This window comes from Heterodontus francisci, chromosome 1, assembly GCF_036365525.1.
Source record: "Heterodontus francisci isolate sHetFra1 chromosome 1, sHetFra1.hap1, whole genome shotgun sequence".
In the NCBI taxonomy this organism is placed as follows: Eukaryota; Metazoa; Chordata; class Chondrichthyes; order Heterodontiformes; family Heterodontidae; genus Heterodontus; species Heterodontus francisci.
The window spans coordinates 269261724-269275072 of NC_090371.1; the positions used below are offsets into that span (position 1 = coordinate 269261724).

The following is a 13349-nucleotide window of genomic DNA, read 5'->3' on the forward strand; positions in this document are numbered from 1 at the left end:
TCTCAAACTGTACCTGAAATAGCAAAATCAACCAACCCCTAATGCAGGTCCTTAGCAAGTAAAAGCAAGTGGAGCCGTAAAAACTTATCTTTAGAAACAGGAGAAAAAGGGTCTCTGCAGCTAATACTTACTAGAAATCCCACTCAAAGCCTTGTAATCCAGTATCTACTTTCTATTTTTGATAATTTGTTTTTACTTTTGAAATATTGGCATTTTGACAAGTTCCTATCTTCCCTCCCTTTTGCTCTGCTGAGGTGTTTAAAGTGCCTGTGACTACAGTGCAAGCTGATGAATATAAGAAAGTCACACGTAACAGAGGAGACTGAGATTAGAGGTTCAAAGGCTCTACAGGGCATCAGAATAAGCAAGTTGAGTACCAAACGTTGCTTGCTCTGATCATGATGGTTTTGTGGAGCCATTTCGATGCAAACTGTTAACTATTAAATGCTAGCATTCATCAGAGTGATTGAAACCAGCCAGATCAGCGAGGCAGATGAAAAATGTTAATTATTTTCACATATTAAAGAAGAAATAAACCAACACAAACCAGAGGTTTGGTGTTCATTTCATTCAACCCCAGACTCAGAAGCAAAGATTAACCATGTAAAAACAATGATTTAGATTAGGAATGGAGAGAAGTTCTTCAAATCCCCAGACATATGGACTAATGGGATATGGATTACAGAGTCGTAATTTTATTTTGTGTTTTATATTTTAAGATTACTCCATATTGAGGAGCAGACAGAATGGCCCCATCGAATCTGCAAATGATGAGAGACATTGAAGCACACTTGGATATTTGCCATCACAGTTGGGTGTGTGTTCACAGATGCTGAGACAATGGAACTTGGCAGATGAAAGATGAGAATGGCTAGTGTTACAAGATTTCTTCTGTATCTTTTGTAAAATATGATGTAAAGAACTTGTGGTTGAATTGTGGACATCAATTCATCTGGAGATTGCTGAACTTTGTGTTTTTTTCAAAAAAAAGGTCAACAGAAAATTTGGGACTGAGTGAAAGGTAAACAGCTTGGAAAGCACCTGTGACCAAATAAGCCACCAGGGGTTGTGCTTTTGACTTGGGTAAAATGTTTGCAAAGGAGTGACAGGCCAAGATTTATGGTTGTAATGAAACTTGCTTCTGAGCAGTCTTGGGCTGAAATTTTTCCCTTGGTGGACGAGAGTCGTCCATCGATTGAGAAATCAGTGGCAATCCCACCCCCACTGGGCAAGGGGATCCAGTCTGGATTTTGTGGTCCCCAGGCCTTTAATTGGGATTAGGCGAGACTTCCACCTCATTGAGGTAGGAAGTCCTACCTGATGGAGTTGCTGGCCAATCAGCGGGCTGGCAGCTCTTAGTCCCAGCAGCGCTACTGGGAGCGGTGGCCACTACTGGGACTGCAACCCAGTTTCCACAATAGGTGGAAGGATAGCCCCGATTCAAGGTGAGTTTTTGGGGCCTCGCTGGGGGTGATCGGTCGGGCCCTGGTGAGGCAAGAGGAGTCGATTGGGAGGACGGGAATGGGGGGGCGTGCCTCCGTCGGGCAACCCCCCCCCCCCCCACCCCCAAGGCCGTAGAAAGCTGCCTGCTTTTGTCAGGTGGCTTTACTCAGGGCTGGGCTACCCGACTAGTCAAGGGTAAAATCCCCATGGCAGCGGGCAGAGACACTTAAGTGGCTGTTAACTGGCCACTTAAGGGCCTTGAATGGGCCTGGGGCGGGCAGGCCGGTTTCCGCTGCCGCCACCCCGTATAAAATGGCGGCAGAGGCGGGAGCGGGTCGGGAAGGGTCCCCCGAGCCTCCCACTCCATTTTATGCACCACCCCCCGCCACCATCCCGCTCTTTGGGCGGGTGGGGGGGGGTTTTGTAAAATTCATGCCTAGGTTTCATTTTGAACTACTACAAAATGTCAGTTGCTGCATGCCTGCTAGGAGAAGGCAGTTGATGTTTTTCTCTTTTGAAAATAATTCCTGCATTAAGTGTGTTTATTATTTCCTCCTGTATTTGAAGAAACCTTTACTGCTACATTGCTGCTATAAGACCTAAGAAAATCTTTGCTGCTGTTTCCTGCTGTAAAGCTTGACTGGAGGTTTCTGTGCTGCATCTCTCGGAAAACCTACTTAAACTGATCTGCAACATCACCTGGAAGGAACTATTCTGGGAAGATCCTAGTGACAGCCACCTATTTACATTTGGGATGCCTAACCAACAAAGGACATACTTTCAGCCTAAGTGGTTTTATTTTTATTCCCTCTATTTCTTTGTAAACCAAAATCCCTTTTATTTTTTTCTCGGTTAACTGGTTGTGTATGTGTGTGCATGTGCGTGTGAGGGCTAGGATAAATAAGGAGTTTTAGCATTTCAATTTGTGTGTATGTTTTACTTTATTATTGGTTAAAACTTGGTTTATAATAAACTGATAATTTTGTTGTTTATTTTAAAAACCTGGTTGGTGTGCTTTATTCTGGGGAAAAATAGATTTTCTGATTGACTGTTTCGATAAGTGGGAAAATTTAAATATATGTTGTGACCTGTGGAGAAGTGGGACTGAATTAACAGTGCACTCCTCCCGCCTCGGTCGTAACACTAGAGAGAACAATTGCTCCAATCCCATTCAGGAATGCATCAAGATGGCAAAAGGACAGAGTCGGGTTGCATTGTTCAGAGGTAGAATAGGTAACAAGAGAGATCTGCTCCCGGGCTCAACAATTTGTTACGCCAAATTAAATCTAATTACAGGGTGCCTGCCATTCAAAAGGAAAAACAACACCCACTGATTAATGCTTACAAAGATAAATTTCAGTGTATGGACTGGGAGCAACAGAAATAAGTATGGTAAAGTGCTTTGTGGAGCAGTGCCTGGAGTGACTATAAAGGCCAATTCTAGAGTGACAGACTCTTCCACAGGCGCTGCAGATAAAATTGGTTGTCGGGGGTGTTACACAGTTGGCTCTCTCCTTGCACTTCTGTCTTTTCTCCTGCCAACTGCTAAGTCTCTTCGACTCGCCACACTTTAGCCCCGCCTTTATGGTTGCCCGCCAGCTCTGGCGATTGCTGGCAACTGACTCCCACGACTTGTGATCAATGTCACAGGACGTCATGTCGTGTTTGCAGACGTCTTCAAAGCGGTGACGTGGACGGCCGGTGGGTCTGATATCAGTGACGAGCTCGCTGTACAATGTGTCCTTGGGGATCCTGCCATCTTCCATGCGGCTCACATGGCCAAGCCATCTCAGGCGCCGCTGGCTTAGTAGGGTGTATATGCTGGGGATGTTGGCCGCCTCGAGGACTTCTGTGTTGGAGATACGGTCCTGTCACCTGAAGCCAAGGATTCTCCAGAGGCAGCAAAGATGGAATGAATTGCGACGTCGCTTTTGGCTGACGTACGTTGCCCAGGCCTCGCTGCCGTAGAGCAAGGTACTGAAGACACAGGCTTGATACACTTGGACCTTTGTGTTCTGTGTCAGTGCGCCATTTTCCCAAACTCTCTTGGCCAGTCTGGACATAGAGGAGGAAGCCTTTCCCATGCGCTTGTTTAATTCTGCATCGAGAGACAGGTTGCTGATGATAGTTGAGCCTAGGTAGGTGAACTCTTGAACCACTTCCAGAGTGTGGTCGCCGATATTGATGGATGGGGCATTTCTGATGTCCTGTCCCATGATGTTCGTTTTCTTGAGGCTGATGGTTAGGTCAAATTCATTGCAGGCAGCCGCAAAGCTGTCAATGAGTCTCTGCAGACACTCTTCTGTGTGAGATGTTAATGCAGCATCATCAGCAAAGAGGAGTTCCCTGATGAGGACTTTCCGTACTTTGGTCTTCGCTTTTAGATGGGCAAGGTTGAACAACCTGCCACCTGATCTTGTGTGGAGGAAAATTCCTTCTTCTGAAGACTTGAACGCATGTGAGAGCAGCAGTGAGAAGATCCCAAACAGTGTAGGTTGGAGAACACAGCCCTGTTTCACGCCACTCACGATAGGAAAGGGGTCTGATGAGGCGCCGCTATGCTGAATTGTGCCTTTCATATTGTCATGGAATGAGGTGATGATACTTAGTAGATTTGGTGGGCATCCAATCTTTTCTGGTAGTCTGAAGAGACCATGTCTGCTGACGAGGTCAAAGGCTTTGGTGAGATCAATGAAAGCAATGTAGAGGGGCATCTGTTGTTCACGGCATTTCTCCTGTAGCTGGCAAAGGGATAACAGCATGTCAATGGTGGATCTCTTTGCTCGAAAGCCACACTGTGCCTCAGGTATACGCGCTCAGCCAGCTTCTGGAGCCTGTTTAAGGCGACACGAGTGAAGACTTTCCCCACTATGCCGAGCAGGGAGATTCCACGGTAGTTGTTGCAGTCACCGCAGTCACCCTTGTTCTTATAGAGGGTGATGATACTGGCATCGCGCATGTCCTGTGGTACTGCACCCTCGTCCCAGCACAGGCAAAACAGTTCGTGCAGTGCTGAAAGTATAGCAGGCTTGGCACTCTTGATGATTTCAGGGGTAATGCCGTCCTTCCCAGGGGCTTTTCCGTTGGCTAGAGAATCAATAGCATCACTGGGTTCCGATTTTGTTGGCTGTACATCCAGCTCATCCATGACTGGCAGAGACTGGGCTGCACTGAGGGCAGTCTCAGTGACAACATTCTCCCTGGAGTACAGTTCTAGGTAGTTCCACCCAGCGGTCCATTTGCTTGTGTGGTCAGTGATTGAGTCACCTGATTTAGATTTGAGGGGGGCAATCTTCATGATGGTTGGCCCAAAAGCTCTCTTAATGCCATCATACATTCCTCTGATATTTCCTGTGTCAGAGGCCAGCTGAATATGGCTGCATAGGTGTTGCCAGTAGTCATTTGCGCAGCGCCTGGCTGTTCTTTGGGAGGGTAGAAACTCCAGGAGAACTCATTGAGGAAATGATCACTCATACCGATGTCTCAGCGTGAGACTGGTGTTAAAGCATTACACGCAAACTTCCTCGGCAATAAAAGCTACTCTTGCACCTTTCTTATGTCAGAAATTTCCAAGAGATTCTGAGCCTATTATTTGGTCTGCAAATAACTCAGAGCTCATTAACAGTGTTGGGGAGGGCCTATGCCTGTAAGTGTGATTCAAAGGAACCTGCCTCAATCTGTGCCGAGGGCAAAATGAGTTTCGGGAAAGCGAGAGCTTGTCCTTCTGGTCCTAAGCGAGCAAAAAGGCGTTTTATTGAAGCTTTTGTCCGAGGTAGCCTTGAAGTCATAGTAAAGTTCTCAGTAGAACTCACACCAACTCTCAGCTGGGGAGAGTTCTGTTGAGCTGAATGGGGTGTAATTTGTGAGATAGTGTGGGGAAACATCCCTTTGCTTTGAGGAATGTTGGCTAACGATTTGCCTGGTCCTGACCACTGGAATTTAGGGCAAATGTTAAAACAGGCTGAAGGCCCAACAGAATTGGGATCTGCCCCAAATTCTAACTCCCAGCACCCAATCTCCTCACTTTCCACCTCCAGGTGTTGAGCCCATTGGGGTTTTAAACTTAAGTGACAGCAATCTTTACAATGCTAGAGAATGGATGTGTGCGAAATGTTTATCGGAATCTGCTAACTAATCTGTTGTGTTACTTGTACTGGTGCATTATGCTCTTTCTTGTGTACCAACCTTAGAGTTGTCCTATTGAAACAGTAGAAGTGCCCTACCTAGAGATCTTGTCTGTTATTACATATGTGTTACGGACTCATACTGTGTTGCCTGAGTGCCAGAAATAGCCTTTTCTATTCTGGCTGTAACGTCCTGCATGATTTGGGCACTTTTCTTGCCATTTGCCCAAGAGACATGTGTTGGTAAGAAACAGACTTGAGAGGCTGTTCCTGTGGTTTTACATACTTGCTGCATTCCAAGTCAAATCTTGACAGCAACCACCACTCTTGAATCTTTCCAAATACTTGAAAGCCAGCCTTTTTCATATGTTGGATTGTTAATATCAATGCCTTGATATTTTCAATGGCAGTGTTCCTCAGAGACCTTGCCAACTGCATGCCTGAGATCTCTCCTGCAGAGACTATTGATACTGCATGGTGCTCGATGGAACTCTGCAAACATTGCCTGACTTGGTGGTAGAAACCTCATGTCATTTGACATAATTCAGATAAACACGGCAAACTCCTTGGATCGGCATTTCTACCCATATATAGTAATATTATGTAATTGACAGTGAACCTTCTTGTTCATCTTAGCACATTTTTCAAATTGCACATCTTTCCAAGTGTGTTGGTCATGGTTATTGCCACGTCTGCAAGATCCCATTATATAGTGGGTCATCATTCCAAATTTGCAGGGCTCTGGGGAAAGGGTTGGGGAGTGGAACCAGCTGAGTTGCTCTTGCAGAGAGCTGGCATGGACACAATAGGCTGAATAGCCATTTCTCTGTTCACTCACATTGTTCACAATGATCTGCAGGGACTTACTTCCTCGATGAGAAATGAAATTTGCTACTCCACAGCTGAGGGGATACTATTTACATAGTGTGTTGGGTCCTAACAGGTTATAATCGGTGATTCAGCAGCATTATAACAGATGTATTTGGATTGACTCCACATTTTTCACAATATGTATCTGATCAACAAGAAGGATTTTTTTTTTATTCATTCATGGGATGTGGGCGTCGCTGGCCAGGCCAGCATTTATTGCCAATCCCTAATTGCCCTTGAAAAGGTGGTGGTGAGCTGCCTTCTTGAACCGCTGCAGTCCATGTGGGGTACGTACACCCACAGTGCTGTTAGGAAGGGAGTTCCAGGATTTTGACCCATTTTTGATATGGAATAAAGTCATGAGTTCCTGTGAGTGTGGTAAAAGTAGGGAGCAAAAGTGAACTCACTGAATGCAGGAAGAGTGCTCAAAAGAGTAAGGTAGATCTTTAGAACATTGGATAGAATCATCAATGGACAATTGTGCCATTAGAATCCACAAAATGTTTTTATTTTTTTTAGAGATACAGCACTGAAACAGGCCCTTCGGCCCACCGAGCCTGTGCCGACCAACAACCACCCATTTATTCTAACCCTGCAGTAATCCCATATTCCCTATGGGGTCATAAATTTAAGGTGAAGGGTGGGAGATATAAGGGGGATGTCAGGGGAAGGTTCTTTACCCAGAGAGTGGTCGAGGCATGGAATGCCTTGCCCGGGGAAGTTGTTGAGTCAGAAACTTTAGGGACTTTCAAAAGGCTTTTGGATAGGTATATGGATAAAGGAGAATGATGGGGTATAGATTAAATTGTCCTTGACAGAGGACAAAGGATCGGCACAACATTGTGGGCCGAAGGGCCTGTTCTGTGCTGTATGTTCTATGTTCTATGTTCTATGTACCTACACTAGGGGCAATTTACAATGGCCAATTTACCTATCATCCTGCAAGTCTTTGGCTGTGGGAGGAAACCGGAGCACCTGGCGAAAACCCACGCGGTCACAGGGAGAACTTGCAAACTCCGCGCAGGCAGTACCCAGAATTGAACCCGGATCCCTGGAGCTGTGAGGCTGCAGTGCTAACCACTGCGCCACTGTGCCGCCACTTTACCGTAGTGGCACCACCATTTTACATAAGGACTAAATGAATTTGTACCATTTCTCTACCTATTTGCTGCAAGGTGTTTGGCCAATTTTGGCTTCCTACTAAGGCCCACAGCATGCAAATATCCATCATTTAATGCTAAACGCTAATTCACTCAGCATGGTCAGAGAATGATTGATATAGGAAGTAGGAAATATCACACTGGTGCAGTAAATTGCGCTTTGTTGTTGAAGCAGAGTACAGGGAGCTTTTTCCTCCGTGTCTTACTGCCATACCTGACCTAGGAGTACCAGGACTATTCCTTGTGAACATTCCTTACCTTGAAGAGCAAAAACTCATGAAAAAACATTAAAAAAAATTGTATTGAAACTAAGCATGATTAGCCTGTGTCAGCCGTGGCTCAAAGGTAGCACTTTCACCACCGAGTCAAAAGGGTTGAAATCCCATTCTGGGATTTGAGCACAAAAATCTAGGCTGACACTCCAGTGCAGTACTGAGGGAGTGCTGTCTTTCAGAGGAGATGATAAATCGAGGCCCTGTCTGTCCTCTCAAGGGGATGTTCAAGATCCCATGGCACTATTTTGAAGAACAAAGGAGTTATCCCCAGTGTCCTGGACAATATTTATCCCTCAATCAACAACACAAAAATCGGACTATCTCGTCATTATCACATTGCTATTTCTGGGTGCTTGTGTGCAAATTAGCTGCTGGGCTTCCTACATTACGACAGTGACGACAGTTAAAAAGTACTTCATTGGCTGTAAAGCACTTTGGGATGTTCAGAGGTCATGAAATGCACTGTATAAATGTAAGTCTAACTTTCTTTTAAACATCAGTAAACAACAGACGAGCTAACTTCATAAAGATTGAGGATATTTACTGTGAATACATGCAATTAGTGCATTTACACTGTACCTATCTCTGGTATGCATGGGTTGGTGTTGCAGGTTTCTTTATCAACAGGCCTTAGGAAGGAATCACAACTGTTGCTGTGTGTCATGTCATCTGCAAGACATCTGACCTCTCGAACCCGGTAACCGCCTTCACAGGATTTAGAGCACTGTAACACAAAACCTGGTTGGAGTAAGATGGAAATGTGTGATGGGCAAATTACAATTACTAATAAGATTCATCATCCAATAAGGATACTTAGAAATTCTAAGGTTCTGAGCAATTAGCTCAGCTCAATGTGTTTTGTAATATTTCACCATGAGATATGAGATTTTCTTTGTATTTATACTTTGGAGGTAAAGGATGACAATTCAATCATGATACATCCTGCTCATACGATGATTTGCAGAGAAGTATAGTTATATTTTGACTTGAGTTACTGATGCTGTCCTTAAGAAGCTTGAGTTTTAAAACCATGTGCATTCACACTAGTTCCAACTAACCATAAAAAGGGGCTGGTTATGGAAGTTGCCATCAGAGAAAAGCATTGCACAATTTCTAGCAGTAGGTGGTTACCAGACTCTTAATGCTCCAGGTACAGTTTTTCAGCTGTAATACTTACTGCACTCCAGTCTGTTGTGTACCATTTGACGTTGCATTTTCTCAGGTGACAGCTTTGTTCTGATGCTGGTTTCTCCAGGTGGGAGCATTCACGTGCTTCTGCCACCATAAGTTTGTCATCAGTTGTTTTCAGGCAGACTACACTCCGGAGTTGGGTTCCATTACTACATTCTGCTGAGCACTGTGAAAGAAACAGGAGCAAAATATTTTTATTGAGGGTTACGGAATCAAGGTGGAGTTAAGATACAGATCAGCCATGATCTGTTAGAACAGTGGCAGAACAGGCTTGAGGGGCTGAATGACCGACTCCAGTTCCTATGTATCCTATATTTGTTGCCTCAGTGATCACAATCAAACAGATTTAGGGAATTATTTTCTGCTGGAGGTCACCAAAGAACTATAGAGTTTAGAGTTGAGAGAGATACAGCACTGAAACAGGCCCTTTGGCCCACCGAGTCTGTGCCAACCATCAACCACCCATTTATTCTAATCCTACATTAATCCCATATTCCCTACCACATCCACAAATGGCATTCACCCAGTTTTCCGAGGGTTTCTAGGGCTGTTCCTGAAGTTACAGCAGATTAGCTGGAAGATCCCCATGGCAAACTCCCTGTGCTTCAGAAAAATGAATGAAAAATAACTTACTGTGGTCAAAGCAAGCAAAAGGAAACAGAGTGGATTCCTCCCCTCTTCTCCATCCTTTAGAAGATTTTAGGCAAACTCTTGGTCCTTGATATGTACTGACAGATGGACAGAATACTGCTTCTTTCAATGTACAGCCTGTGACCCTCAAGCAGGTTTAGAATGGGGATGTTCAAAGTCAGTTCGTGAGCCCTTTTACCCAGTGTGTGAGACTCTTTTTATCCAGCCCGTGAATCCACTGCTTGTTCCTTCCTTCTTTGCTGATTTTGTCCAGCTCACTCAGCTTTACAAACTTCCTCGCCCTGCAGGATTGGAACTGTCTGTTCCCTAATTGGTACATACATGCCAATTTTTAATTGTCTGGCACTGAACTACTCCTAATTTATGGTAAATTGGCAATCTTGTTCGGAAAGGCCACAGAATATCTGGTAGGGGAATTGGAGAGATGGCAACTAATTATGCTGTACCTAACCTGGAAATGCTCGATGGAATGGTCTCACTCTGTGTCAAACATTGTGGAGAAGGGATGAAAGTGGTGTACCTCAGGTGCCATGGCTGGGTCTACTTTTCTCAACATTTGATGACAACACAAAATATAAGGTTTGGCAAATTGTGAAGGGCATTATGCAAAAGACTTCAGATAGGAAACAGAATGGCCACACGGGTGACAGGTACAACTTAATGTGGATAATACATTTTGGGAGAAGAAACAAGGAATGGGAGTTTAACTTAACGGAAAGACACTGAAGGATGTTGACGAACAAAAAAACCCAGGGAATGAACAGAGAACCGAAGGGTTCAAGTATATAATTCCCTGAAAGTACGAGTTTAGATAGATAAAGCCACAAAAAAGCCCAGTACAAATTTGGGTTTAATAAACTGGAGCATAGAACAAATACAAGAAGAAAGCAATGATAAATTTATACAAAACAGTGTTTAGGCTACAGTTATGAAATGTGCAGTTTCAAGTACCCTATTATCAATAGGACATTAATGCTGAAGAAAAATTCCACATAGATTCACCATGATGCCAGGATTGAGAGATTATAGTTATGAGAGAATTGAGATATTGGCTTAATTGCATCAAAATGGAAAAGGCTAGGAGATTTAATAGAGGGTTTGAAAGTTATGAAGAATTTTGGCAGAGTGAATGCAGAAAGATTATTTCCACTGGCTAGTGACTCTGTGACTATTTATAAGAGAGTGAGGAGAGAGGTTAGGAGAAATTTCCGAACGTAGACTGAGGCAGACATCAATGCTTCGTATATAGAAAAACTGATACATATTTGAAACAGAGGAAGAAATAAATAGGGAGAGAACAAGGGCCATGGGATTAGTTTTGAATTGCACTAGCAAAGAGCTGTCATCTATGATGAGCCAATGGCCTCCTTCTGTGCTCTATACATCTGTGGTTCTGTACCTGACCTGAGAATGTTTAATGGGGCAGGGTAGGGGGAACTTTACTCTGTATCTAACCTGTGCTGTATCTGCCTCTGCTATCCTTGATGGGGCAGTGCTGAGGGAAATTTATACGGCAACTATTCCATGCTGTACTTGAGCTGGAGGTTGTCAATGATTACTCGGGAGGTGGGGGGGCGGGGGCGGGGGAGGGGTGCTGATTTTCCTTCTTTGCAGTGCCATTGGGGACCTGGCCGATTGGCTACGTATATCAGGAAATTGCTAGTGTACTGCCCATGATTGTCATGCATTTTAATGGATTGATTATTGAGGGCAGGGGTCCCAGGACATTCTGATATTTGCAGGTGGTGGGAGAGGCTACCTGCTGATAAAAGCAGATAAAAGAGAGCCAGCGATAAGACAAAGTTGGCAGGAGAGAGACAATAAATGAAGGCAGCAGAGGGGAGAAGCAGCAGAGATTCAACATTGAGAAGAGAGAGATAAACACACAGGTACAGTAAGGAGTAGAAAGGGAGAGAATCAGGTTTGGCACAAAGCAGGGTCAGAGGGATTATATAATCAATTATTATATAATCATCTCAATACACACAATAACAAATGGGTGAAGTGGAATTTGTCAAAAACTGGTAGTCACTCCTGGCCATGTACAAACTTTCACTCTGCTCCAAGTTGCAGCAGGTGAGGCTCTAATCAGATTCTCGTGCTGAATTAACCATTCCCACTGAAGTAAGTTATACTGCAGTCTATGCTCTCTGCATAACACAGGGAAATACCCTCACTGATTCAGATCCCAGGGTTACAGGTGACAGCGAAGTGTTTAACAAGTGGGACTGCTGTTGATTTCTCTTTATATTAATTTAGTTGTGTTCAGTAACTTTTCAATTGGAACTGATCTCACCAGCAGTTTGGTTATCCCTTTGGTGTGGACAGATCCTGCAACAAAGCCTTAGGAGGCTTGCAAGGAGAGTGGATATGTAGGCAGAATGCCATCTTCAATCATCTTTTAACTTCATAGGGACATTTTAATGGTGGTAGGTGTCTGTAAAGTTGAAGGTGGTTGTTTAGATATAAAAATGCTGCGTGCAAAGGCTATCTTGAAAGGCAACCTCTGTCAAAAGGAATATGGCCCAGGGTGATGGAGAAGTAACACCCGCACAGGAGTGTTAGAACGTCTTTGATAGTTCATGAATTTCTGTAGCTGACGTCATCCTAAGGATTTGTTTGACAGATCATTCAGGATGTGTAAAACTGAAGGCATTGACATGGAAGGAAGATTAGGTAATACTAAAACGTTACAGGATTTGGAAAAAATTATACAAAAGAGTAGTTGCTGGGAGAGAGACCTCAGAATTCAATGAGGCTGGATCAGCCTGTCAGTGTGTGCGAATTTTCCGGTAAAACTGCACAAAGTTTTTTCTGTAAGTACAGCTGTTAAGTGTATGTTCAATTCTGGTCAATAAGCATTGTCCTGAAAAATATTGTGAACATTTGCCTGCTGTGAACCTTATTATTTTGAGGAGGAACTTATAAGTAAGGACAACCCCATCTTCTAACATAAGGCAAATAAACAAACTGTTAAACCGCACTTTATGAACCTTGGGTCTAAACAGGATGAAATACAGAGCTGTCTTACCAAAGGTGCAAGACAATAATCCTATACAGATACTCCAGATGTATTTCTCATGAAAGCAAAAAACTATATTCACAGAATCCCCCACCATTAACATCCTGAGGGTTACCATTGACCAGAAACTTAACTTGTCCAGCCATATAAATACTGTGGCTACAAGTATTTCTGTGGGAAATAATTCACCTCCTAACTCCCCAAAGCCAGTTCACCATCTACAAGGCAGAAGACAGGAGTGCAGTGGAATAATCCCCATGTGCCTGGATGAGTGCAGCTCCAACAACACTCAAGACGCCCTCTTGGTCGGCACCCCATCCACCCCACTGGCGCCTTGTGGCAGCAGTGTGCAGCATCTTCAAGATACACTGCAGCAACTCGCCAAGCCTCCTTTGACAGCATCTTCCAAACCCGCGACCTCTACCACCTAGAAGGATAAGGGCAGCAGATGCATGGGAACATCACCACCCACAAGTTCCCCTTCAAGTCACACATCATCCTGACTTGGAAATATATCGCCGTTCCTTCACCGCCACTGGGCCAAAATCCTGGAACTCCCTCGCTAACACTGTGGGTTACACCACATGGACTGCAGCAGTTCAAGGTGACAGCT

At 44.2% G+C, this 13349-nt stretch overlaps 1 protein-coding gene across 3 annotated transcripts in view; it reads right to left on the minus strand.

Moving 5' to 3' along the window:
• The window catches only part of LOC137376321 (thrombospondin type-1 domain-containing protein 4-like), a 448955-nt gene that overhangs the window by 13851 nt on the left and 421755 nt on the right, over positions 1-13349 (minus strand). For all 3 annotated transcript variants that reach the window (XM_068044644.1, XM_068044634.1, XM_068044626.1), the window contains 2 exons: positions 9050-9229; positions 8452-8596 (listed from right to left, as the gene is read on the minus strand). In XM_068044644.1, coding sequence (XP_067900745.1) covers positions 8452-8596; positions 9050-9229 — 325 coding nt within the window. The remainder of the gene's footprint in view (positions 1-8451; positions 8597-9049; positions 9230-13349) is intronic.